Below are 24,263 nucleotides of genomic sequence, written 5' to 3'. Positions count from 1 at the left end.
AAAACAAAATCAAAAATAATTCGCGGATCTTAAAGAAAATTTCTGGGATTTTAAAAATTTAAAGAAAATCGAATCTTGTTGGAGGCCAAATTTTGAAATGGTGACATGTGAGGTAACACGCAATTTGGGCCCGATCAGTTCAACCGTTTTGCCGTTTATTGGATACATGATTATATATTTCTTAAACTGATGTCAGATAGATAGATAGACAGTATGGATTCTGCACAGTCGTCATGAAGTTTCATGCTTTGTTGGTAACCCTGTAGTTCCTTTAAATGCCGTGAAGAGTTATCTATATAAAAAATAAGACATTCGTATTTATATTCCCTATAGCCAGCCACACGGCTGCAGACTCATAGATAGCGATGAAACATGACTGTTGAGAGACGACTTGAATATCGTCTTTGATCTTTGAAATGGTTAGTAGCATTCAATTCTCAACCAATAAATTTCAGATGCAAAATTCATGTGTTAACTTTTACACAAAATGCCCAAAATAACATAGCAATTCCAAAATGTCGTCTGTCTTTTTTTTGCTGTCAGAGTCACTGAAGATATTAAGGATTTTGTCCAAATTTAGAAAATTGTTTCAAATATCAAAGACGATCTTCAAGTCGCCTCTCATCTTGCATATTTCATGGGACAATCTTAACACATTTGTAGATAAAAATCTTAGATAAAAATGCAAAAAGAAAAAAGTTTTGTTATGTCCTTTGAAGCACAATTCACCGGTATAGTTTATCAATAGTTTATCAGGATATGGAGGCTCAAAAATATTTTTCTTAAATGACATGTTGACAAATTTTGAAATGGGATATTGAACGATCACCGCAATAATATTTTGAGTTGACTCTACCAAAGAATTTAAATCAAAAACGTTCAATGCCCAAGTCTTTTTTTAGGGTAAAAAAAGGGTGCTGGGGGGGTAGATTACAACTATTGACAGAAGAATACAGATACTGATGATAGATAACAGATACTACGAGTAGATTACAGATAATGGGAGTAGATTACGGATACTGGGAGTAAATTACAGCTACTGGGAGTAGATTACATATAATGGGAGTAAATTATAGATACTGGAAGTAGACTACAGATACTGGGCGTAGATTACAGCTACTGGGAGTAGATTTCAGCTACTGAGAGCAGATTACAGCTATTGGGAGTAAATTACAGATACTAGGAGCAGATTTCATCTACTAGGAGTAGATTACAGATACTTGGAGCAGCTTACAACTACTGGGAGTAGATTACATCTACTTGAAGTAGATTACAGATACTGGGAGTAGATTACATCTACTTGAAGTAGATTACAGATACTGGGCGTAGATTGCAGTTACTGGGAGCAGATTACATCTACTGGGAGTAGATTACAGATACTGGGAGCAGATTACATCTACTGGGAGTAGATTACAGATACTGGGAGCAGATTACTGATACTGGGAGTAGATTACAGATACTGGGAGTAGATTACAGATACTGGGAGCAGATTACATCTACTGGGAGGAGATTACATCTAGTTTATGCAGGATGTCCCAGCGCTGAGCGTAATATTCCCCCAAGCTGGGAACTGCTCCAGGTTGAAGAGAAGAGTACCATGAGTGTGGAGAGAGAGCAAGGTTACCACCAGGGAGGAGAGGTTTAACATGATACCAACACAGATCATATCCAGGATCCTACACAACAGGTTCATAAGTTAAGAGAGTGTTTATGAAATATTAAAATAAGATAAGGTTGATATTAATTTATCATTCTTTTTAAATCGAAAGGAAATAAAAGTATTTTAACAGATAAATTCATTAACTGATGCTGAATCATCATGTACTCCTTTTGTTTGCACTAGGACTCACAAGATAAAATAATTCTTCAAGTCAGAACTTGTGTTATGGTAATCCCTTTAATGTGGAAAGTCAACAGAATAAAAATGTCATACAGTTAAACTAAGAGCTTCGGAGACATCGAAAGAGTATGTAAGATGTCGTCTTCACAATATTTCAATTGGTTCATTCTATTATACCTAAATCTCATTTATAAGTTGTAAAAATAGATAAATAGCCATGAATATGCGGGGACAGTTTTAAAGAGCTTCATACAATTGTTCAGTTAAAAATCTAAATATCTGCAGCATTCCATTATCAGTAGGTTAAGAAACCGACATTTTAAAAATTCTTTCAGTTACTCTCCAAGATCTGGATTTTAAGGTGTTCTTCAATACATCTTGATGTTTTACCTGATCCCACCCGAAGAGAAAACAATGGCATTTGGTGGGGTGGAGACAGGTAGCATAAATGCATTGCTTGCAGTCAGTGTTACACCTAGAGCCAGGTAGAGCGGGTTCACCTTAACAATAATTAGACGTTTATTCTATGCAATAGGGAGGGGGTGCAGCCGCAGGGCCAGCATGACCCCGGCGAAATAACCTTCGAAGTCTCCTTTTTCGAATGATTTTATTACCTAAATTTTTATTTTTTTGATGGATGACATAGTTATACCTGTAATACAGTTGCCATGTTTAAAACAACTGGAAGAACCATGCTGGTTGTTGCAGAGTTAGAAGCTATCTGCGACACAGCTGATGTGATCAGGCAGAGTGCCATGAGGACCAGAGGCGCTGGGAGAACAGAGAGGGGTCTCAGCTGACTTCCAACTAGCTCAGTCAGACACGATGCTTTAGATCCTTCTGCCAGTGCAAAACCTGGAACAAATTCTTAATTTAAGGTTTTCATTTGCTTTTATGGAAAACTTTTTTGGATTATTGTAGAACATGCGGAAGACTATGATTCTTTTGTTATTTTTAGCCTTATAAAAGAAAACATTGCTGAGTTCAATTGCTAGTGCTGTGCAAATTGTTGTTAACAAATAGATTGAAAAATGAATTTGCCAGTCTATATCCTAGTTCGAGAAAATAGTGTATTCGAGCTTTTTCAAGTCGAGGTACAGGTAGGGCTGGGCGCATTCCTGATGGAACGATCGTTCTTTCCCAAGAACGAACGGAACGATCAAGAACGATCCCATCGTTCCGAAAAAAATGAACGCTTAGAACGCGTTCTTAAAAATATTGGAACGATTAGTAAAAGAATGGAACGGAACAGGAATTTCTTGAAAAGAACGGTTAAAATCGTTAACGCGTTCTTATAATCAAGAACTCATTCTAAGTTGGGAACGCATTTTAAATCAGGAATGTTCTTCAGTTTATAATTTCTGTATATCGTACATATAAGGCCGATCCCGCCCCTCTCCCCGCTCTCACAAAATTATACATTGCTCAGCCCAGAAATTATCTAAGCTTATTCTTTTAACCCTAAATTAAAAATATATAATTTAAAGTATTATTCACGGCCGTGAGGAACTTAAAAAAAAAAATTGCAATTTTTTACTTTTTAACCAACTCTTTTCTATAAAACTTTTGTCTTGAATGGAATTGTTCGTTACTAAGAACGAACGGGGGATGGAAACGTTCTTGATTAAGAACAGAACAAGAGGGATGCAACCGTTCTTCAACTAAGAACGCCAAAAACGGAACGGAACAGGAAGACCGTTCTTCTACTCAGAACGGAACGGAACGGAACGAGAACGGAACGATAAAAAAGAGGAACGAGAACGGAACGATTTAGCTGAAGGCCCTCGTTCTAGAACGGAACGGAACGATTTTAAAAAGGTCGGAACGTGCCCAGCCCTAGGTATAGGGTGTCCCAATAAACATGGAAATTTACTGACGAATTCGATTCGTCTTAGTTATGAATTAGCATTGTAATACCTGATTTCAAAAGACATAATATTATTATGTCTGCTAGAGTTTATTTTATGAAAACGATGAAAGATGAAAGATGTGTCTATAATGTCTTTGCAAGATGAACAGTGAAGACGGAAAAGTTTACTCTGTTTATATCCTAGATATATATCTATATCTATATCTATGGTTTATATACTGTAATTTTCTTTTTTTACTTAGAACAACCGTGTGCAGTCAAAACATAAACAAACAAATTTTAAACATAGCAGACGAAATTTTTTCTGATTACAGCTTTCTCAGTAGGTATAACTGTACAAAATCAAAGAATTATTTGAAAAGACGATATCGAATTTGTCACTGAATCACCATGTTTATTGGGACATCCTGTAGTATAAGTGTTCCATTTTTGCAGCATTAATAAAATGAAAGTTGAAAAGTACTGTAGTTGAATTGTTGCAGTAGAATCATTTTAATCATTTTATTCACTTCATCAAGTGCCATCTTTTTTTTTTGGGGGGGGGGGGAATCGAAAATACTTTAGAACGGGAAACATTTTACTAAATTAAAAGCATGATTATTGTTTCTTGGTTTTACTAATGACAACTTTAATACTTGTTTCTTGACTCCAGTTCCTCCAGTCCTAACTTTTTTATTGCTAACATTGCAAAGCTGAATATTTGTATATATACTTCCGGTCCAGGTAATGGAGATTATTGAATTGAACAAGTTTATAGATGCAATTGGGCTGATATTCTTTATTAGTCTATATAGGGAGCATGAAAAATTTAAATCTATTTGTAAAAACAGTAAAAGGATATAATTTAACTATTTTTAAATTTTAGATGCAGCTTTAATAATTTTTAAAAATTTATATCTTTAATATTTTCCTACCTCCCCCCATGAGAAGTATAATCCCCCAAGGGAACCTGGTTCGAACCTGAATAGTTCAATAAAATATTATATTACAGTTGATGGTATAGAATGCTAAGTGTAATGGGGGATCTTTATTTCAGTTTATGAGTCTAGTCAGCCTGCAGTAGACAGTTTTATCCTTATACTGATAGTTTACTGTCAAAGAGATTAGATAACTATAGAGTGGAATTACGTGGAAAAAAAGTGTAAAACCGCCATTTGGTTGTACTGTTTCCTTACTGTCGGTTTACTTCACAAATTTGTGCTATATAACTTTTTGGGCCCTGCATCATCTTTTTATAAAAAAAAATTCTTGAAAAAATTATTTAATTTTCTCTTTATCAATACTCTGAAAACCGCGGGCATGCATTCCAGAGTTTATTTCAGCATAGGCTTTACTTTTCATTCCCAAGTTAATTACAGCATAAACTTCATAAAAATTGTAAAAAAGAAATTGTATGTCCAGGAATCATACTGTATTACTGTGATGTACTGCATATAATTGTACACTTTGAACTCCTTTTCAGGCTGAAAGGGATTGAACAAATTCATACCGAGGGACAGTCTTATTTCCCTTCTATTCTAATATCTGTTCTGTTTTTACTGTCCTTTATCCTCTACTATAGAAAACAGTTAATGTCTCACTTTCCTTAAAGAGACTGTAAATGTAATTTCTAGTGACACTCCATGCAAAGATGGCAATACCCGATTCACACCGGTACCCTTAAAACCCTGATTAATGATGTGGAATATATTATAATTTTTTCTGGTTTAAAACTATGTTAGCTAGTAGATGTGTGTCTTTCTATGAAACTATTGAAGCAAGTTCTAAGCTTTGCATTAGATTTCTTTCTAATTTTTGCAAAAATGACCTTAACACATCAGTTCTTGGCAGAAATTTATTTTCCATTGCAAATGATTGTTCTGTAAATCTTTCTGATCTATAGTAAAATGATAGTTAAGAAACTAATGAAATATTTTGATGTCCCATTGGACCATGCATGGAAAGTTTCGGTTTTACAAGAACTTTTAAATAAAAGAACGAATAATTTATATGTAGAAGGATTCGATGATTACGTAATAACTGAAATGATAAATAAGTTATGTAATAAGTAAAGATCAATGTCGTCTATTTGTGCATAATTTTGCATATTTTTCTTTTTTCTTTTGTAAAGCTATATATTCAAAACTTTATTTAAACAAATTTAAACCACACCATTTATATATGTATTTATATCTTTGTGTGTGAATAAATCTTTATAATATAATAGTATAAAAGTGGCTAACTCTGATTATTTCCGTAGGTTTCCCTGCAGTAGAAATGTGCAAGCCACTTTTGTAGAGAAACCACAGTTAAAAATTATAAACATGCTTTTGAGGGTACCGTTGTGAATCGGGATTTACCATCTTTACTTGGGGGGTAACTTAAAATTCAGGTTCACTGCTATTGTAAACTTGTTTATATCTTTACTAACGTATTTAACATACCAAAAAAGGCTATATTTAGAATAGAAACCTAAATTTAATTCAAGTTTTAGGTCTTCCCTTAAAGTCTCATCCTGTGTGAATAACCTTGTACTATAATATTTATTTATTTATACAAAATATTGTTTATTTCTCTTAAATTCTCTTTAATTAATACATTCATTCGTAGATTTTCTTTTGTCTAACTATTCTTGATCTTTAGCTTTTCAATAATGAATCGAATATCAATATTGTTCAGAATAATTCCCAGGCTTTTCATTATTTTCTGGTGTATCTACTGCATAATATACTTTTCATTACTTTCCTGGTGTACTGCACAATATACTTTTCATTACTTTCCTAGTGTACTGCATTGTTTACTTTAAATTACTTTCCTGGTGTATCTACTGCATAACATACTTTTCATTACTTTCCTGGTGTACTGCATTATTTACTTTTCATTACTTTCCTGGTGTATCTACTGTATAATATACTTTTCATTACTTTCTGGTGTATCTACTGCATAATATACTTGTCATTACTTTCCTGCTGTACTGCATTATTTACTTTTCATTACTTTCCTGGTGTACTGCATAATTTACTTTTCATTTCTTTCCTGGTGTATCTACTGCATTATTGCATTATTTACTTTTCATTACTTTCCTGATGTACTGCATAATTTACTTTTCATTTCTTTCCTGGTCTACTGCATTATTTTCTTTTCATTACTTTCCTGGTGCACAGCATTATTTACTTTTCATTACTTTCCGGATGTACAGCATTATTTACTTATTCACGCACATTCAATGTTTGAATCCTTTCAAATTTTGGGAGTGGGCGGGGGGCTTTCTTTTTACATAACGCTATAAATATATATATATAATCATTGAAATGCAACGAACGTCAAATTTTAAAATAACCTTAAATACAAGGGATGCAACTTCAATTCAAAGACGACTGTACGGATTTTATACTGTCTTCTTAGATTCATGATTCCCAGCAACTGTAAGCTTCTTTCTTTCTTTGCCAAACCATTAAATAAGCCATTTAAATACCACATTCAACTTTCAAGGTCAAAAGACTTGATTGACCTGAAGTCTTAATATCTAAAGAGTTTAAGTTGTCTTTACAGTCCCATCCTGTATGGGTAGCCCTGCTTATCACAAACCGTCTTGTATTTCAGTTTATTCTGATCTTAAAACAGCATTATACTCATACAATCTCAACATTTTTTCAAGGGGTTTTCTTTCCAATAAAATATAAGGGGACTGCACTGTAAACGTAGTTGTTCAAAGTGAGTCTCCATGCAAAAATGGCAATGGAAGATTCACAACGGTACCCTTCAAAGCTATAGTCTTATCAAAAATGAATTGGATATCAATGTTTAAAACTAATTATTTTCAATTGTGGTTTCTCTACTGCAGTTTTGGAATGATCGAACTTTGACCAGAGAAAGGTTTCAAGGGTATCGTTGTCAATCGTACATTGCCATCTTTGCACATGGAAGGTCAATGGAAATTACATTTAAAGTTCCTTGAGAACATAAATCGACAAAATTCCTATAAAAAAAAATAGAACCTGTTCCCAAGTGAGGAGTGTTCCAGCATCTGGATTTTCTTTCGGGTTCCTATAGTTCCAAACATCTTTACTTCAAAATGTATCTTACATTAAATTTAAATATAACTTCATACAACTTCATACAAGATGAATAAAGCGGGGCATTAAAAATTTATTTTGCGCAATCTAGAAAAAAAAACGCTATACACATTTCGTTTCGGCTTTGTATTTTCTTATTGAATCGGGAAAGCCGAAACTAAATTATCAGGCTGCAAAGATTAAGGGATGAATAATTTTGCCTGCATGTCAAATCCAACCATTTTCCCCAATAATAAATAATATATAATAACGAGTAGTTTATTGTAAACTTTAATCAAGTTATATTCTTTGCATGTAAATTTTGCTTATAGTTTTGACTTAAATATTTAAATAATATAATACATGCATATTAAACTTATTTTTAAGTAAACAATTTATAATAAACAAATGTACTCTCCTAGACTGTACAAATACAAAGATTCTTATGTACTGTATATACCTATAACTGTACACGCCTTCGGTTCGGTATTACTTACACACACTCTTTTATATAGTACTGACACACATACATGACGTTTCCGCCCCCTGGGTCAGACATGGAACTTTCGAACCTTTTTTTTGTTACTCTCTGTCAAAGTTGTGAGCAAAATTATATAATTTAGTTTAAAAATATATTCTTTGTTTTACATGTTGCATGCTTAAATTGAAAATACTTTTTATTTTTGTTTTCATTCAACAGTTTATTGAATAAATCTAACCCAGGAGGGAAAAAGCTGGAATTGAAACTCTTGGCTGACATGCAAAACTGGAACTGTTTTTTTCTCTAGTTTTTTTTCTGTTTAAAGAAAGAAAAAAGCATTTTCAATAATGCTATAACCATAAACATTTTTTGTCAACTTTGTAACGCTGAACCAACCACCGCTGGTTCAAATCTTGAATCCACGATTCAAATATACAAATTCATAAAGATTTGATTCGGTGATTCAGGATTTGAACTGTTGGTAAAAAGTTCAGCGACCTCTCCAACTCCTAAAATTTAATTCCAGACTGAAAATTTCACCATATCTTAAAGTTTTGAGTTTTATAATTCAATTATTATATTTTTTTATATAGAATAAGTAATTACATCAAAAAAAACCTTGAATGTTTAAAATTTAATTATAAATTAGAATTCATGAAATTATGATAAAATTTGTTAACCCTAATCAAATGGGCACATAATGGTTTAAACAGAAGAATTTTAGAGAAATATTTGTAATGTAAAGTAAGTGAACAATCCATTTACCTGGTATAGAGAGGTAAAAAATATACACCTCTGCCGCAAATCCCAATTCCCAATCTCAAAATGTTCAGAATGGAATTGTTTACTTCTGAAAAAATTATCCCCAATTCTCAAAAATGTTCCCAATGGAATTGTTTACTTTTGAGCAAATTATCAATGGTAAAGAGGTAAGGATGGTTCCTGGGTATGAGGAAGAGAAGGGAGACTACCAGGATGGTTGGAGATGCTGAACCTATGGTTATCGTCTTACCCTGAAAAAATCAAAAGGTAGCAAATAAAAGTTAATTTTGACAAATATATTGCTTGAAATCTTCAAAAAGACATTTCAATTTTGTTCAGTGTAGAAATTTACTTTTGTTATGTTCAATATGATGTATTTCTGCAAAGTAATAAATGTCGCCAAAAAAAGAATTTCTACTCGGACATATTTTTACTGTAAATTTGTCTAGCTTGTATTAGTCATATTATCAAGGTTCAATCTTAATTTCGTCTTCTTATAGAAATTTACCTGGAAATATAAATGTCGTCTTCCATTTGAGCCTTTACCTGGAAATCTTAATGTCGTCTTCTAGAATTTTTACCTGGGCATTTTGTGATTGCAGAAGCTCTGCCCAACCCGGCATAAATCCGGGATTCCTTAAGCGAATTGTGATTATTCTTACATCACGAATACCCGCCGGATTACAGGGCTACCCACAAAAATTAAAACTTATATGAATGCGTATAAAAATAATGGTTGACTATTGGTTGTCATATCTGAATGATTTGTTAGGAATTAAATTGATTATTTTATAATCCGAGTTGAATGATCAACTATCTTAGTTTGTATGGACGCTACGTTATTCAGCATGAGTCGTTTTTAACAATTTTCTCCTTATAGACGCAACAGATAGAAGTAAGATTAGAACGATCAAAAGCGCTTATTTTTTGCCCTAATCCTATACCCCCTTTCATTTTTCGCGAACACTCCCTTTAAGAATGAGACTAGAATTTTCAAAAAGTTACCAAACCATTTGAAATGCTGATCTTTAACACAACATTTTTACAATTTTAATTAAATTGAGACAGGAGACCTAATTTTAATTTCAGATCTGATATGTAAAGCTTTTAAGGTCGTCCCTTATTTGTAGGTAGTGGTACCCTGTTATAGTGTTGTAATGTACATCGTAAATGCATTGACTCAAAAACACAAAAACTTAGATAATATATTTTAGTCCAACAATGTCTAAATATTTCTATAAGTAAGACTGATCCTTTCTTTATTGTATAACATTTTTATTTCATTTCCGTTATTTCCCTGGGTAAATCCATCTACGCAGTCTGCACAGTAAACATATTAAAAGTTTATACGAGAAAGTTTTTCTAATTTTTCGGTTCTCTAGTTCTCTGGACGTTTCAAGAAATAACTTGATTAAATGTTTCCAGGAGCGAGACATCTTATCCTTGATGGAGAAAATAATAATAAGGATGAAAGAGTAGAAATAGAAAAATAAGGCAGAAAGAGGAAAACGAAAAAAGAAGGATGAGAAATATTAAGTTAAAAATAAAACAGAAAAGGAATTGCGGAGAAAAATAAAAATAAAAGTTGAAAGAGGAGAATTAGAAAAGTAAAAATGAAAGAGGAGAATTAAAAAAGTAAACTGAAGCAGAAAACGGATAACCAAAAAAATTAAGAACGAGAAATGAAAAGCAAAAAATAAATAATGGAAAAACCTGAAAAATCAAGCATTTTATGGAAAAATCAGGAGAAGCAAGAATAAAAACGGATTTATCATATTCAGAAAGTCGTCTTCAATATCTCTGTATATACAGGGTGTCCCAAAAAACATGGGAATTCAGTGACGAATTGGATATCGTCTTTGTTATGAATTAGCATTGTAGTACCTAATTTCAAGAGCCATAATATTATTATGTCTGCTAGAGTTTATTTTATGAAAATGGTAAATGGCTGTAAAGGTGTGTCTATAATGTCTCTGCAAGATGAACAGTGAAGACGGACAAGTTTACTCTGTTTGTATACTGTAATTTTCTTGTTTTACTAAGTACAACCGTATGCAGTCAAAACATAAACAAACAAAATGTGAACTTAGCAGACGAAACTCTTACAAATTATAGCTTTCTCAGTAGGTATCACTTTACTAAATCAAAGAATTATCTAAAAAGACGATATCGAATTCGTCACTGAATTCCCATGTTTTTTGGGACACCCTGTACCTGGTAAACCAGATGAGGACAAGTGTAGAGAAGAGGGATAAAACTGATTTCTCGTGAAAAGACATCGGACCAAGAGATTTATATTTTTCTAAACAAATATTTTAATCAGAATTGGGAACTTTTGAATGGGATATCCTTAATCCCGACCGGTTGATTAACTGGAGATTAATAACAAGAGGAGAACAAGCATTATGTAACCTTAAGATTAAGAAAAAGAGGAGATCAAGCATTGATCTCAATATCCACCATTATAAAGTTTTCAGCTCATATATCTCTGTAAAAACATTAAAAAAAAACATGTCCAGAATCCAGATTGTGCAGACTTTTACATTTCTTCTCTAGACATCTAACTCTGTTACAAAGGTGTTGCATCAAAAGGACTATTGAACAATGATTCATTGGAGTGCACTTGAACGATAATTCAACCAGGCAGTAGTTCACACGATGCAGCAAACTTAATGGTAAATTTAACTAAAGTATTCTAGTGTTCAAGAACCCCGAAAAAGTTAGAAAGAAACCTAAATACGTTTGTTTATGTGGTAAGAATCAACATATTTTTCATGAATTTATCTATTATATTCTCGAGTTTTATTTTAAAAGAGGAACACTATCTATGATCTACTATTAAATGTCGTCTTTATGTCATTGAACTAAATTCCTAGTCCACAAAATCTGGACAAAGTGAACAAAAATAGGAAATAATTCATTGTTATTAAAATATTAAAGTTTAATGAAATTATGATTTCAAATTCAAATTCTGTATCTATCTAGAAATACAACAAAACAAGAAAACTCTGAAATAGGAAGACGACTTTTAAACTCCAGATATGACTTTAAATAGTCAAATAAGCATTAGATGGGGCAATTAATACAGTGTAAACAGACTCATTTCACTTTTTAATTTAATTAATAAGTACTTGTAAACTATTTGCATTGTAACAACATCAAATACACTTTAACTGTTTCTAAATGTCGACTTCCCTTCCACAGTTTTCTGTATACCTAGAAATATATTTTTTACTCCTAAATCAGGAGTTTGCTGTTTGTAGAGAAGAAACCGGATTTCAGATCCCAGGAAGTAAATCTATATTTTTCATTATTTTGTTTCTGCTTTTAAAATCAAAATATAGAAAAGTAAAAGAGACAGTGAGAATTTCAATTTTCATTGAAAATTTTTGTTTTCATCAAGACGACCTTCAAACTCTCTGGTATTGTCTTTGTTTATTAAAATTGAGGATGTAAAATAGGAATTGAGACTTTGCCACAAACTCTGATATTTTAAACTACAGTGAAACCCTTAATAACGAATACATCGAAAGAATTCATCAAGTGTTGTATTCTTCACTTTCTGATAATGGCATTTTGCAGATATTTAGTTTTTTAATTAAATGATTATATGGAACTCTTTAAAACTATTCGCGCATATTCATGGCTATTTATTTATTTTCGCAAATACTGAAATTTACGTAATATAGTATAAAACTCATTGAAAAATTGTAAAGACGACATTTGATAAATTCTTCCGATGTATTCGTTATTAAGGGTTTCACTGTATGATTTCTGTAAGATTAAATATTTAAGATTGAAAAATCAAAAGTTTAAACCATTAAGTTGAAAAGATATAGGGATTAGAAAATTTGAGTTTGTGGCAAAAGATTATTCTGCACTAAAGATGAGACTTCAAAGACGACATGAAAGATTGGTTCAGCCTAAATTCTTAAATTTATGGCGTCTTAGCATCAAATTTTATTTGTTTTTTATAAGCGAATTAGGCAAGAGACGATTGTACAGTATACAGTGTACAGTGTACAGTGTACAATGTACAGTTTACAGTGTACAGTGTACAGTGTACAGTGTACAGTGTACAGTGTACATTTGACAGTGTACAGTGTACACTGTACAGTGTACAGTGTACAGAATTAATTCAAACGTTGTTCTTTCATCGATGGTTCCGTTTCTTTCTGCAAAATCTTAAAAGATAACCATTAAAAGTCCATAATTAGGGCAGAAACTCAAACTCACCTTTAAACGTTGTTTTAAAAGAGTTTCAGGTCGTCTCGATCAAGTCTCAACCTTTGTGGGTAACCCTGTATTTACTAACTGATAAGATTGACAACATGGTTGAAAAATGCAATAATAAAAAAATAAAAAAAATAAAAAATATTCCTGAAGGATTGTCCAAACGAATACAAGGTTTAGAACTAATTGAGGAACTGCAAACAGAATCCAACTTCCAAAATTCAATGGTTGGCCTATAAAAAAAAGTGATAAAAATTCATGAAATAAATAATACCCCTTCTCCCCCCCCCCCCTCCCCTTTAACAAAACACATTCATGAGTATCTTTGTATATAAAGCAGTAATCTCTGTTTGTTTGTTTGTATGTCCGATTTTATTCAGGAACTCCATGCATGATCGATTTGATTGGGGAATTCGGGAGAACCACGGGAATGTTCCTAGCTTGGTTTTGAGATTCAAAGTTGGGTCGGTCGACTCTTATAGGGAAAAATAGCAAAAAATCCTAAATTAAGACTAAGCAAGGGTAAACGGTGGAAGTAACTATGATCAACCCGGGCAACGCTGGGTTTCTAACCTAGGAACCTATATATTTACCTACATATGGCTGCAGAAACTCCATTAGAATCATATTAGGTGGAGTTCCTAAAAAAATCCTAATTATGATCTTGAGATAGAGGATATTTTGAATATTTGATATACTTATTTAAAGGGAGTGGCGGGCAAGGAGGACAAAGGCTTTTACAGTTTTTACAGGTTGTAAAAAAACTCTTTTGTTTAAAAAAGATAATTTTATTCAGTCCTCTATTGTGTTAAACTTAGTCAAACTAAATTGTTTCGCCAGATTTCCTAGATAATTACATTGCTAAGACACCCTTTGAAGAAATTTGAGAAAATCTGTGATTGAAATAAGAAATTTGAGAAAATAATGAAATAAAGAAAGAATCACCTCTGTTAAACACTATTGATTTTATCGAAAACATTTCTAAGAAATCTGTTCATATGCAGCATAACCACATCATATTTCTGATATTGGACGTTCTGAATTTTATTTTCTCCTTAATTATTTCTTGAATACTATTTTATTACAAAGAGAACAGCATAACATTCTTTTATATAGTTATTAAGTAAATAACATTGTAGATATTATTCATAGCTTTTTTACATTGAAAAATGTAAAGCTTATGTTACTCCTTGATAAAGAAAATGTGACCTATTATCGTTCCTGTTCCTCCAACATTTGCAGCATAGGCAACACTTAAAAGCATCATTGTCCTAAATAGAGACGACATTAAAGGAAGACGCACCATGGATGAGGGTCATAGAGGAAAGACAAATGTGTGACATGCAGAATTACCCACAAAGGATGAAACCGTAAAGACGACCCGAAACTCTAAAAATATAACGAATTAAAGCTTGATTTTTGGTTTTGGTAGTCAATTGACTATTTTGATTGTTAACTAAATGATTAAGCACAGAAACACCATCAGTTTTGGCCTTCAAGGAAACCCGAATGCAAGAAAACGGACTCATCAAATTCCGTACAATCGTCTCTGAAGTCTCGTCCTTTGTGGGTAACCCTGTATGTTTACTCTATACTGACATACAGGGTAATCCACAACTCATGGGACTTCAGAGACGACTGAACGGAATTTATGCAGACTTTCTTCTTACAGTTTTGCAGTTCCCTGGAACCAGAGCCCGCGATTTAAAAACTTCGGGAAAATACGGCTCGTGTCTAAGCTGTCGTTGGGCCTTATTTACAACTTGAGCTTTCGGATTCAAGCTGCATCTTATTTTCCACAGATTTGAGTTAAAAACTGGTTTAATATTCTATTTGGCTGATTTTCATGGCAGAAAATGGCGCATTCTGGGTTTTTATGAGAACAAGGCTCAATATTAAGCCTTCTTCTTCACTTAAACCAACCAAGGTCGGTTTCATTTTCATTGGGCCTCCTTACGTCGAGCCGAAGATCTTGCAGCTGTCAATTACGTGACACAAGCTGTCGTGAGAGTTGGGTAGAAGATTGTGTCTTAAAGTCGGGTTTAAGGAACTATAAGGCTTAAGCTTAAAATTTTAATTCGCGGGCTCAGGTACAGTGATAATCAGAAAACTCTGGAATACGAAGTCGACTTTTAAACTCAAGCTATGACTTTTAAGAGCGCATCGAACATGAGACACAGCAATTGTGCAACGTAAACAGACCCATTTCACTTAATAAGTAATTTATTAACTTTCAAGTAAAGCTATTTGATTTAAACAACATCAAATACACTTCAGAACTAAGTTTAAGCTTGGATAAAGGGGAGATCCTTCGTTCAAAAGCTTGAAGACATGCTCTTGTTACGCGAGCCATGCTGCGTATAGAAAGTCTGTTTGTCGCCCCTGTGTATTTCTGAGCTCCCCCTGAAGATCTGTACGGAATGTATTGTGAAAGAACTAGTTTAGGAACTGTTTACAGTCCGACTGCGCAGACGCAAGATTTCTCGCGGAATAGTAACTAATTTATGTCAGTATATGTTTATTCGTTTTGCAAGTATTAGCCGTGTTCAGAATTCTGGGATCACTGAGGTAACTATTTTTATATATATTTATGCTTGTCGGTTTGATTATAATATGATTGATATTTGTATATGTGTTTATTGGTTCCTAGCCACAGTTTTTTAATGCCTGAGTGAATTATTTATTGTAGTTGTATGATTTGTCACTCAAAGCTTTTTCTGTGGGTTTATTAAACTTATTTAGATTGAAGGCTCAGAGAAATAAACGTTCGGAACCTTACTATCATCCTTTTTATTATGAAGAGCGTTGAGAGAAGGGAGTCTTACGATCCGGTCCTGAGAAATACCACACGGTATATATATTAGGTCTTTAGGGAAATCGCTAAGTAGCGAAACAGCTCTATAAAGATGGGTTTAAGAATATTCAGAAAAAGTTGTTGGAAAATAAATAAATTTAGGAGTAAATTACTAGATATACATATTTAAAGATCAAAATCATAATCACTTAGGTGCTAATTCTAATTCTATAAGGTTTGCATGCACATAGATATATTGTCGAATACATATGGTTACCTACAAAGGATCAGACTTTTATATAAAAACCTATCAACATGACGATATGAGGGATCAATAAGGACTTTTCTACTTAATTTGGTTTTATAAGGTACAGTAATTGATCCGGAGAAAAAAACTCAAGATCACAACTGGAGAGTACCAGGAAATTAAGAAGAAAAAAGACTGAATATAAAGTCTGTACAGTAATCTCTGAAGACTCGTGCTTTGATGATGTACCATGCTTTATCTAAGTTACCTCATTTTTATTTGTATTTATAAAGGAACTAACCTGTGTTTGTGTTTAAGATTTAAATGCTCTAAAACAGCTTCCATTATAGGAAGCATCATTGCAGCAGCAGCAGCATTGGAAATCCACATAGACAAGAACGCTGTTGGAAGCATAAACCCAAACATAATCCTGGAATATAATCAGACTTTTTATTTTTTGACCTGCTTTAAGTGCTGTCAATTGTTAACAAGTTTACTCAGTGCACCGTGTCAGAATTGTATAAAATAAATAAAAGGATGTTTACAGGAATTCGTCCAGAGCTGGGAATTTTTGCCCGGGATACCTTTCATCCAAATTGCTTAATCTCGATATACACTGTGAACACTTTTGATTTTCTCTTTCTGGATATCCATTTGGGTTCAAACCATCATTGTTACGCGTAAATTTCTCGGTTTCTGATTGGCTTCTGCAAACGACACTCTGATTGATTGAATTTTAGAGACTTTCTTGGATGTCAAATAAAGCTTAACATTACAAGGAGATCAAGCATTGATCTCGATATCCACAGTTTCCGGCACATGGGGCGGGGGGGGGGGCTTATGGCACCATTGGGGGCTGATTTTATGCACACCTGCTAGTTCCAGTTCCTGCCACCAGGAGTGCTCTAATAGCAATTCTCTTATGCAGTCCTGATTCTTCCACTGCTAGAGCCATCATCAAACTGCCCATGTACATCATGTTTGTTCCCTGCATAAAATGGTATACATTGTGGTGAAATAGTTGTATGTGCAGAATTTTAGATAGATGGTAGTATCTAGTATACCAGGGTATACCTTCAGATAGATGGTAGAGGTAGTGTTGGTATCTAGTATACCAGGGTATACCTTGAGATAGATGGTAGTGTTGGTATCTAGTATACCAGGGTATACCTTGAGATAGATGGTAGAGGTATTGTTGGTATCTAGTATACCAGGGTATACCTTGAGATAGATGGTAGAGGTATTGTTGGTATCTAGTATACCAGGGTATACCTTGAGATAGATGGTAGAGTTAGAGTTGGTATCTAGTATACCAGGGTATACCTTGAGATAGATGGTAGAGGTAGTGTTGGTATCTAGTATACCAGGGTATACCTTGAGATAGATGGTAGAGTTAGTGTTGGTATCTAGTATACCAGGGTATACCTTGAGATAGATGGTAGAGGTAGTGTTGGTATCTAGTATACCAGGGTATACCTTGAGATAGATGGTAGAGGTATTGTTGGTATCTAGTATACCAGGGTATGCCTTGAGATAGATTGTAGAGGTATTGTTGGTATCTAGTATACCAGGGTATACCTTGAGATAGATGGTAGAGGTAGTGTTGGTATCTAGTATACCAGGGTATACCTTGAGATAGATGGTAGAGGTAGTGTTGGTATCTAGTATACCAAGGAATGGGAACATGAAAACAGGAAACATTGAAGTTACTGGAAGTGGAGCTAGCTCTAAAGTCCTAAATTTCAAAATGAAATGAAGGAAATAAATTTTATTTTTTTTATTTATGAAGTTTAATAATTACCAATAAACCGCCATTACTAGAACCACGAAGGCACATTTTAATGCAGTGCTTGATGTGAACAGGAATGGAGAGAAGAGCAATGGAGTTCCAACCTGGAGAACCAACTTTACCCACCACTTCATTCCACACTTAAATAAATCTCAATATTTGATATTCATAGCACATAACTGTTATGCAGTTGTATGATAAAAAGCTGAACACTTGCCTCAAACTCTAATTTTTGAATCTCTATATCTTTGGAACCTGATTATGCAAAGCTTTAGCATTTAAGCTTTGACTTCTAGATCTAGCAGTATTCGCAAATTTGAATATTAGAGGTCTTCGACGTTAGGTTTCAAAAATAAAGATTATGAAATTAGAATTTGAAGAAATTGCTCAGTTCTCTTTATTAGCAAATTGTTGGTATAAACCCTCTCCCTCGCAGATCTAAAAATGTAAAGTTTTAATCTATTTTAAGATTATTTATATCATATTCCATTCTGTCTGCGTAATTTAAGATTTCTTAAGTTTTATATGGTAAATTAGTACACTATTGCGTCAAATATAATGTCTCTGTTTTTGTGTGCATAAAATGCGTCTTTATCCATCAAATGCAATTAAAGAACATGACATGTCGATGACTGACAATTGAATTTTCTAAATATGAAATTATTCTTAAAAATTCTTTGAATCTTGTTTGGATAATTTAACACAGCATGCAATGCGGGATATAGAAGGAGGGGGAAGGAGAAGTATGAGGAGTAAAAAGGGGGTAATGGGATAGGAAACAAAAGGAGGGAAGGAGAAGGATTGAATTGGGTAAGAAGGGGGAAGGAGGGTTGGTATGTTGTTGAATGCCGTACTCTTAAAAGTTTTCTTCCCCCAAACTGTAGCAGTCCAGGCACAACCCGTACGCTATCCAATCCAACCAGGACACAACTCACCTGGCTCTAAATGGACACAAGAGTAGCTTATCAATCTAGCTACCACTCAGGCTCTAAATTCTAAACAAGGACACATGCATAGGCTACTTATCCAGCCCTTCTCTAACTCTAAAGGCCACACAAGGACACAAGCATAGGCTACTTATCCAGCCCTTCTCTAACTCTAAATGCCACACAAGGACACAAGCATAGGCTACTTATCCAGCCCTTCTCTAACTCTAAATGCCACACAAGGACACAAGCATAGGCTACTTATCCAGCCCTTCTCTAACTCTAAATGCCACACAAGGACCCAAGTATTGGCGACTTATCCATCAATTATTCAATATTATATCAATCTTTACCATATAACAAGGTATGATCTCTATTTGTATGTTTCAACGAAACCAAATAGACACAATTACAATACCTTTGTCGTTATCTATAACACATGATTTAAGGCAAATCATGTTACGCGATTACAGCACAATCAGGAATAGTTGTAATTGAGGATATGTCATCACATGATTAAGCCATGTTAAGTATTCATTTAGAACGCAGTTCAAATGAATAAATGGTATACAAACATTGATCTTTAATAATGTACAACGTACGGCAAAATTTATGGAATATCGTGTAGCCCGATATTTATTACAGGTTTGAGATGGAGAAGAGGAAAGGAAGGTAGGGTAGAAATAAGGTAGGAGGGAGGAGGGAGATAACGGTGATGAATTAGAAGGGGTGGGAAGATTTGGAACAATATTAGACAAAAATAAATGAGAATAGGTGGGCAGAGATGTGGAGGAGGAGATGGAGATGATAGAGAAGGGGTGAGTATAAAAGGGAGATTTGGAGATGGAGATGAAGGAGAAGGGGTGTTAAAAAAGAAGATGTAAAGAGAAGCGCAAATTTTTGCTTTCGTTACGCTACATTTTGGCGCGAAAAAATAGCACTTTGCGCAATCATTTGCAAACTTTGTTTTGCACAAAATTGCGCTATTCCGCTTTTGCGCAATTTTGCGAGACAAATTCTCATTGTATAAATTAGTTTTCTATGAGATTGCACTTTTTGGAATATAATTGCAATGCTTAATGGGGAACCAATTCATTGGCTTAAAACTCTATTTTGCAACCTGATGGCACACTGCCAATCAAGATGTGCACGCTCTCACACAAAAATTGAGCAGTATTTTGCCAACTACTCAAACTTAAGCTAGAAACAGACGCGTATGCATTTTTAAAATATGTCAAAGCTTAGAAAAAAGGTAGATACAAAGGTCAAGGCGGTGATACACTTTAAAGTTGAAGCTGTATAGAAATTTGATGACTCGGGATTTTCTATATCTCAGTGGGCATACACCTTTGATATTTCAATCATATGCATAATCGACTAGAAGTAGTCAACATTTGAAATATCAAAGGTTGCGACGATTTTAAAATAAACTATGCATCAATTTTCAATTTTTAATTTTCTAATTTCTTTTATTATTAATATTTGTTTCACAATTTGAAGTTTGTGTTACTAAAAGTAACCAATTCAGAGTAGCATAATTATAATTTTGTTTGTATTTACATTTTTAAATGAACCTTTAGATGTTTTATTCTGTGTTAAAAATTTTCAATTTTGGTCAATTGCGTAAAAAAGGAATTGAGTCTTTGTAACAAAATCAAATATTTATACCCCAATATCTTTAGAACCCGATGTTGTAAACCTTTGATATTTCAAACTCTGATTATTTAATTTAACAGAATTTATAGTTTGAAATATCTAAGGTCTGTAACATTTCGTTCCAAAGATATAGTGATTAGAAAATCAGAGTTTGTGGCAAAGAGTCAATTCCTTTCGTTTTGTGCAAACTACGCCAAAATAATTCGCAAAAACGCACATTGCGCGAAAATTACGCAATTTTTGCGCAAAAAATGGGGTCATTTCGTGGAAACCCTATGGAAAGAGAGAGAAGTACACGGAGGTGGAAGAGAGAAAGAAGAAGGAGGAATGAGGTTGCGATGAAAAAGGGTAAGGGAGGGAGGGGAATACGATAAATGGGAAGGAGATTTCATTTTCAAGTTCACAAGATTAGCATCTCGGAGTTTATATAAATAAAAGCATTTTAGGATGAAAAAAGGCCACGTGCTAGTATTTATAAAAATAGGACAATTCAAAACTGTTCTTACAAATTGTCAGATGGGTAATTTATGAATAAATTTGACATTTTTTGTCCAAATCAAAGAATGTTTCCACCTGTTATTTTCAAAGCGTACGCAAGTATAATTATAATCAAATTAATAAATAAACTCCTAAACAGAACTACAGTCCCTCTACTATAAAACTATCCTTATTTATCTTGTATGAAGGATGCACGAGCGATGTGAATGTATCACCAGAATTATCTCTTAAGACAGATTAAATTAAAATAGTGTAAATGACAAGTTTGCTTTCCCTAACGGAGTCTTGTTTACTGAGATTTCAAGTTCAAATCTGGGATGTATCAAGCAGTTTCGAGCTGTGGGGCCGGCGGATATGGAGGAGTAAAGAGAGCAGAGAAAGGACGGATATGAGAAGGAGTTCAGAGCAAGGACGTATAAAAAGTGGAGTTCAGCGCAAGGAAGGATATAAGTGGGAGTTCAGAGCAAGGACGGAAATAAAGGAGATTAGCGCAAAGACGGATATGAAGTGGAGTTTAGAGCAAGAACGGATATGAAGGGGAGTTCAGAGCAAGGACGTATATAAAGGGGAGTTCAGAGCAAGGACGGATATGAAGTGCAGTTTAGAGCAAGGCGTTTATAAAAGTGAGTTCAGAGCAAGGACATATATGAAGGGGAGTTCAGAGCAAGGACAGATATAAGTGGGAGTTTAGAGTAGGGTCGGAAATAAAGGAGTTCAGAGCAAGGGCGGATATGAGGTGGAGTTCAGAGAAAGGACGGATGTGAAGGGGAGTTCAAAGCAAGGACGGATGTGAAGGGGAGTTCAAAGCTAGTACGTATATGAAGGGGAGTTCAGAGCAAGGACGGATATGAAGGGGAGTTTAGAGCTAGTACGTATATGAAGGGAAGTTCATAGTAAGGACGGATATGAACGGGAGTTTAGAGCAAGGGCGTATAAAAATGATGGTTCAGCGCAAGGAAGGAAATAAAGGAGTTTAGAGCAAGGACAGATATGGAATGGAGCTCCGAGCAAGAACGGATATAAAGGGAAGTTCAGAGCAAGGACGGATATGAAGGGGAGTTCAAAGCAAGAGCGGATATAAAGGGGAGTTCAGAGCAAGAGCGGAATTAAAGGGGAGTTCAGAGCAAGAGCGGAATTAAAGTGGAGTTCAGAGCAAGAGCGGATATGAAGGGGAGTTCAGAGCAAGAGCGGATATAAAGGGGAGTTCAGAGCAAGAGCGGATATGAAGGGGAGTTCAGAGCAAGGATTGATATGAAGTGGAGTTTAGAGCAGGGTCGTAAATAAAGGAAGTTAAAGAAAGGACTGATATGAACTTGAGTACAGAGCAAGGACGGATAAAGAGTGCTTTGTGCAAACAGAGAAGTAATTTAGGATTAGTAAAGAAAACTTACAAAAAAATTATTGAACAGAATTTTGATTGTGATTTTATCTTTAAATATAGAAAAACATGAAATGGGATATAGCTAAATAATGAAATTTTAAAATCTAGAAAAGAATCGTTGCCGAGCCCTTCTTTTCTGAACTTTATAACTCAATTACGGCGTTCAATCGTAAAATCTGGTCTGCACATTTTATATAAACTATAAAATCAATTGCAAAAATGTCAGAGAGAATTTTATTACAGCCAAGATAGTTTGCACTATCTATATATACCAGTATCTTTATCTACCATGAAACAATATTTTAAAGTATCTAAAAAACACCGTTTTATCAAAATCCTTTTAAACAGTTGGTAGAACTGCAGTAGTCGACAATACACGTGGAACTGAATACTTGTCAGAGGATTTGAAATGTGTAAAATTATAAAATCTTGTCTGGCAGTTATTTTTTCAATTTCAAGTACTGCCACTGACAGCTTTAAGGGACTGGAGACTCAATTTCAAGTAGTATGTCGGATTCACAACGGTACATTTAGATGCTTTCTCTAGCCAAGAATGTTTGAAAAAATTCGTCATTTTCTTTGAAAATTTTGAATCTGAGTTTCTTAACAATGTGATCTTACGGATTTAGGATTTAGAAACAGTGGAATAAATTGGCAAAAAGAAAGGCTTTACAAGCTAGAAGAACGACATTATCTTTCAACTTATTGATCAGATAAGGGTGCGTTGTGAATTGGACATTCCCCAATTTACATGAAGGGTCACTTAAAATTACGTATACAGTCCCTTTAAACACTCATAAAAAAATCAAATGACTTTTTAAGTGTTTTATGGAGACTGCTTGCTTGAAAATAACAATTCAAACAAGTGAACTAGTAAGGCCTCTTCATTTTTTTAGATTTTTCATATTTTGAAATCTTCAACTTATTTGTAGAAAGCTATTTATTTTGTTATCTTTCTATCTTTTCTATCAAATCATATTTTTTATATAGTTAGAATACAAAGTTAGAATATACAAAAGTTAGAATATACAAAAGTTAAAATATACAAAAGTTAGAATATACAAAAGTTAAGATATACAAAAGTTAAAATATACTAAAGTTAGAATATACTAAAGTTAAAATATACTAAAGTTAGAATATACTAAAGTTAGAATATACAAAAGTTAAAATATACTAAAGTTAGAATATACTAAAGTTAAAATATACTAAAGATAGAATATACAAAAGTTAAAATATACTAAAGTTAGAATATACTAAAGTTAAAATATACAAAAGTTAGAATATACTAAAGTTAAAATATACTAAAGTTAGAATATACTAAAGTTAAAATATACTTAAGTTAGAATATACTAAAGTTAAAATATACTAAAGTTAGAATATATTAAAGTTAAAATATACTAAAGTTAAAATATACTAAAGTTAGAATATACTAAAGTTAGAATATACAAAAGTTAAAATATACTAAAGTTAAAATATACTAAAGTTAGAATATACTAAAGTTAAAATATACTAAAGTTAGAATATACTAAAGTTAAAATATACTAAAGTTAGAATATACAAAAGTTAAAATATACTAAAGTTAGAATATACAAAAGTTAAAATATACTAAAGTTAGAATATACTAAAGTTAAAATATACTGCAATGATAACCAGAAAACTCTGAAATAGGAAGACGACTTTAAAGCAAAACTTGATGTTGTTACAAAGCAAATAGTTTTACTATACAATACTTATTAATTTACTAATTAAATG

General features: G+C 33.4%; 1 protein-coding gene across 1 annotated transcript; it reads right to left on the bottom strand.

Moving 5' to 3' along the window:
• Window positions 1–223: 223 nt before the first annotated feature.
• LOC111710042 (solute carrier family 13 member 5) lies at window positions 224–22,896 on the bottom strand. Its single transcript, XM_023484054.1, has 17 exons — window positions 22,834–22,896; window positions 18,063–18,190; window positions 17,891–17,996; window positions 17,134–17,249; window positions 16,563–16,691; window positions 14,430–14,491; window positions 13,814–13,861; window positions 13,368–13,453; window positions 12,204–12,285; window positions 11,202–11,289; window positions 9,569–9,623; window positions 9,168–9,238; window positions 7,688–7,736; window positions 4,625–4,670; window positions 2,493–2,695; window positions 2,231–2,340; window positions 224–1,676 (listed from the first exon to the last, which is right to left on the bottom strand). Exons 2-17 carry the CDS (start codon window positions 18,182–18,184, stop codon window positions 1,517–1,519), a joined length of 1,533 nt encoding a protein of 510 aa, XP_023339822.1. The 5' UTR covers window positions 18,185–18,190; window positions 22,834–22,896; the 3' UTR covers window positions 224–1,516.
• Between the last annotated feature and the right edge of the window lie 1,367 nt (window positions 22,897–24,263).

This window comes from Eurytemora carolleeae, unplaced genomic scaffold (assembly GCF_000591075.1).
Source record: "Eurytemora carolleeae unplaced genomic scaffold, Eaff_2.0 scaffold423, whole genome shotgun sequence".
NCBI lineage: Eukaryota > Metazoa > Arthropoda > Copepoda > Calanoida > Temoridae > Eurytemora > Eurytemora carolleeae.
This window is presented reverse-complemented; position numbering and strand designations above follow the sequence as displayed.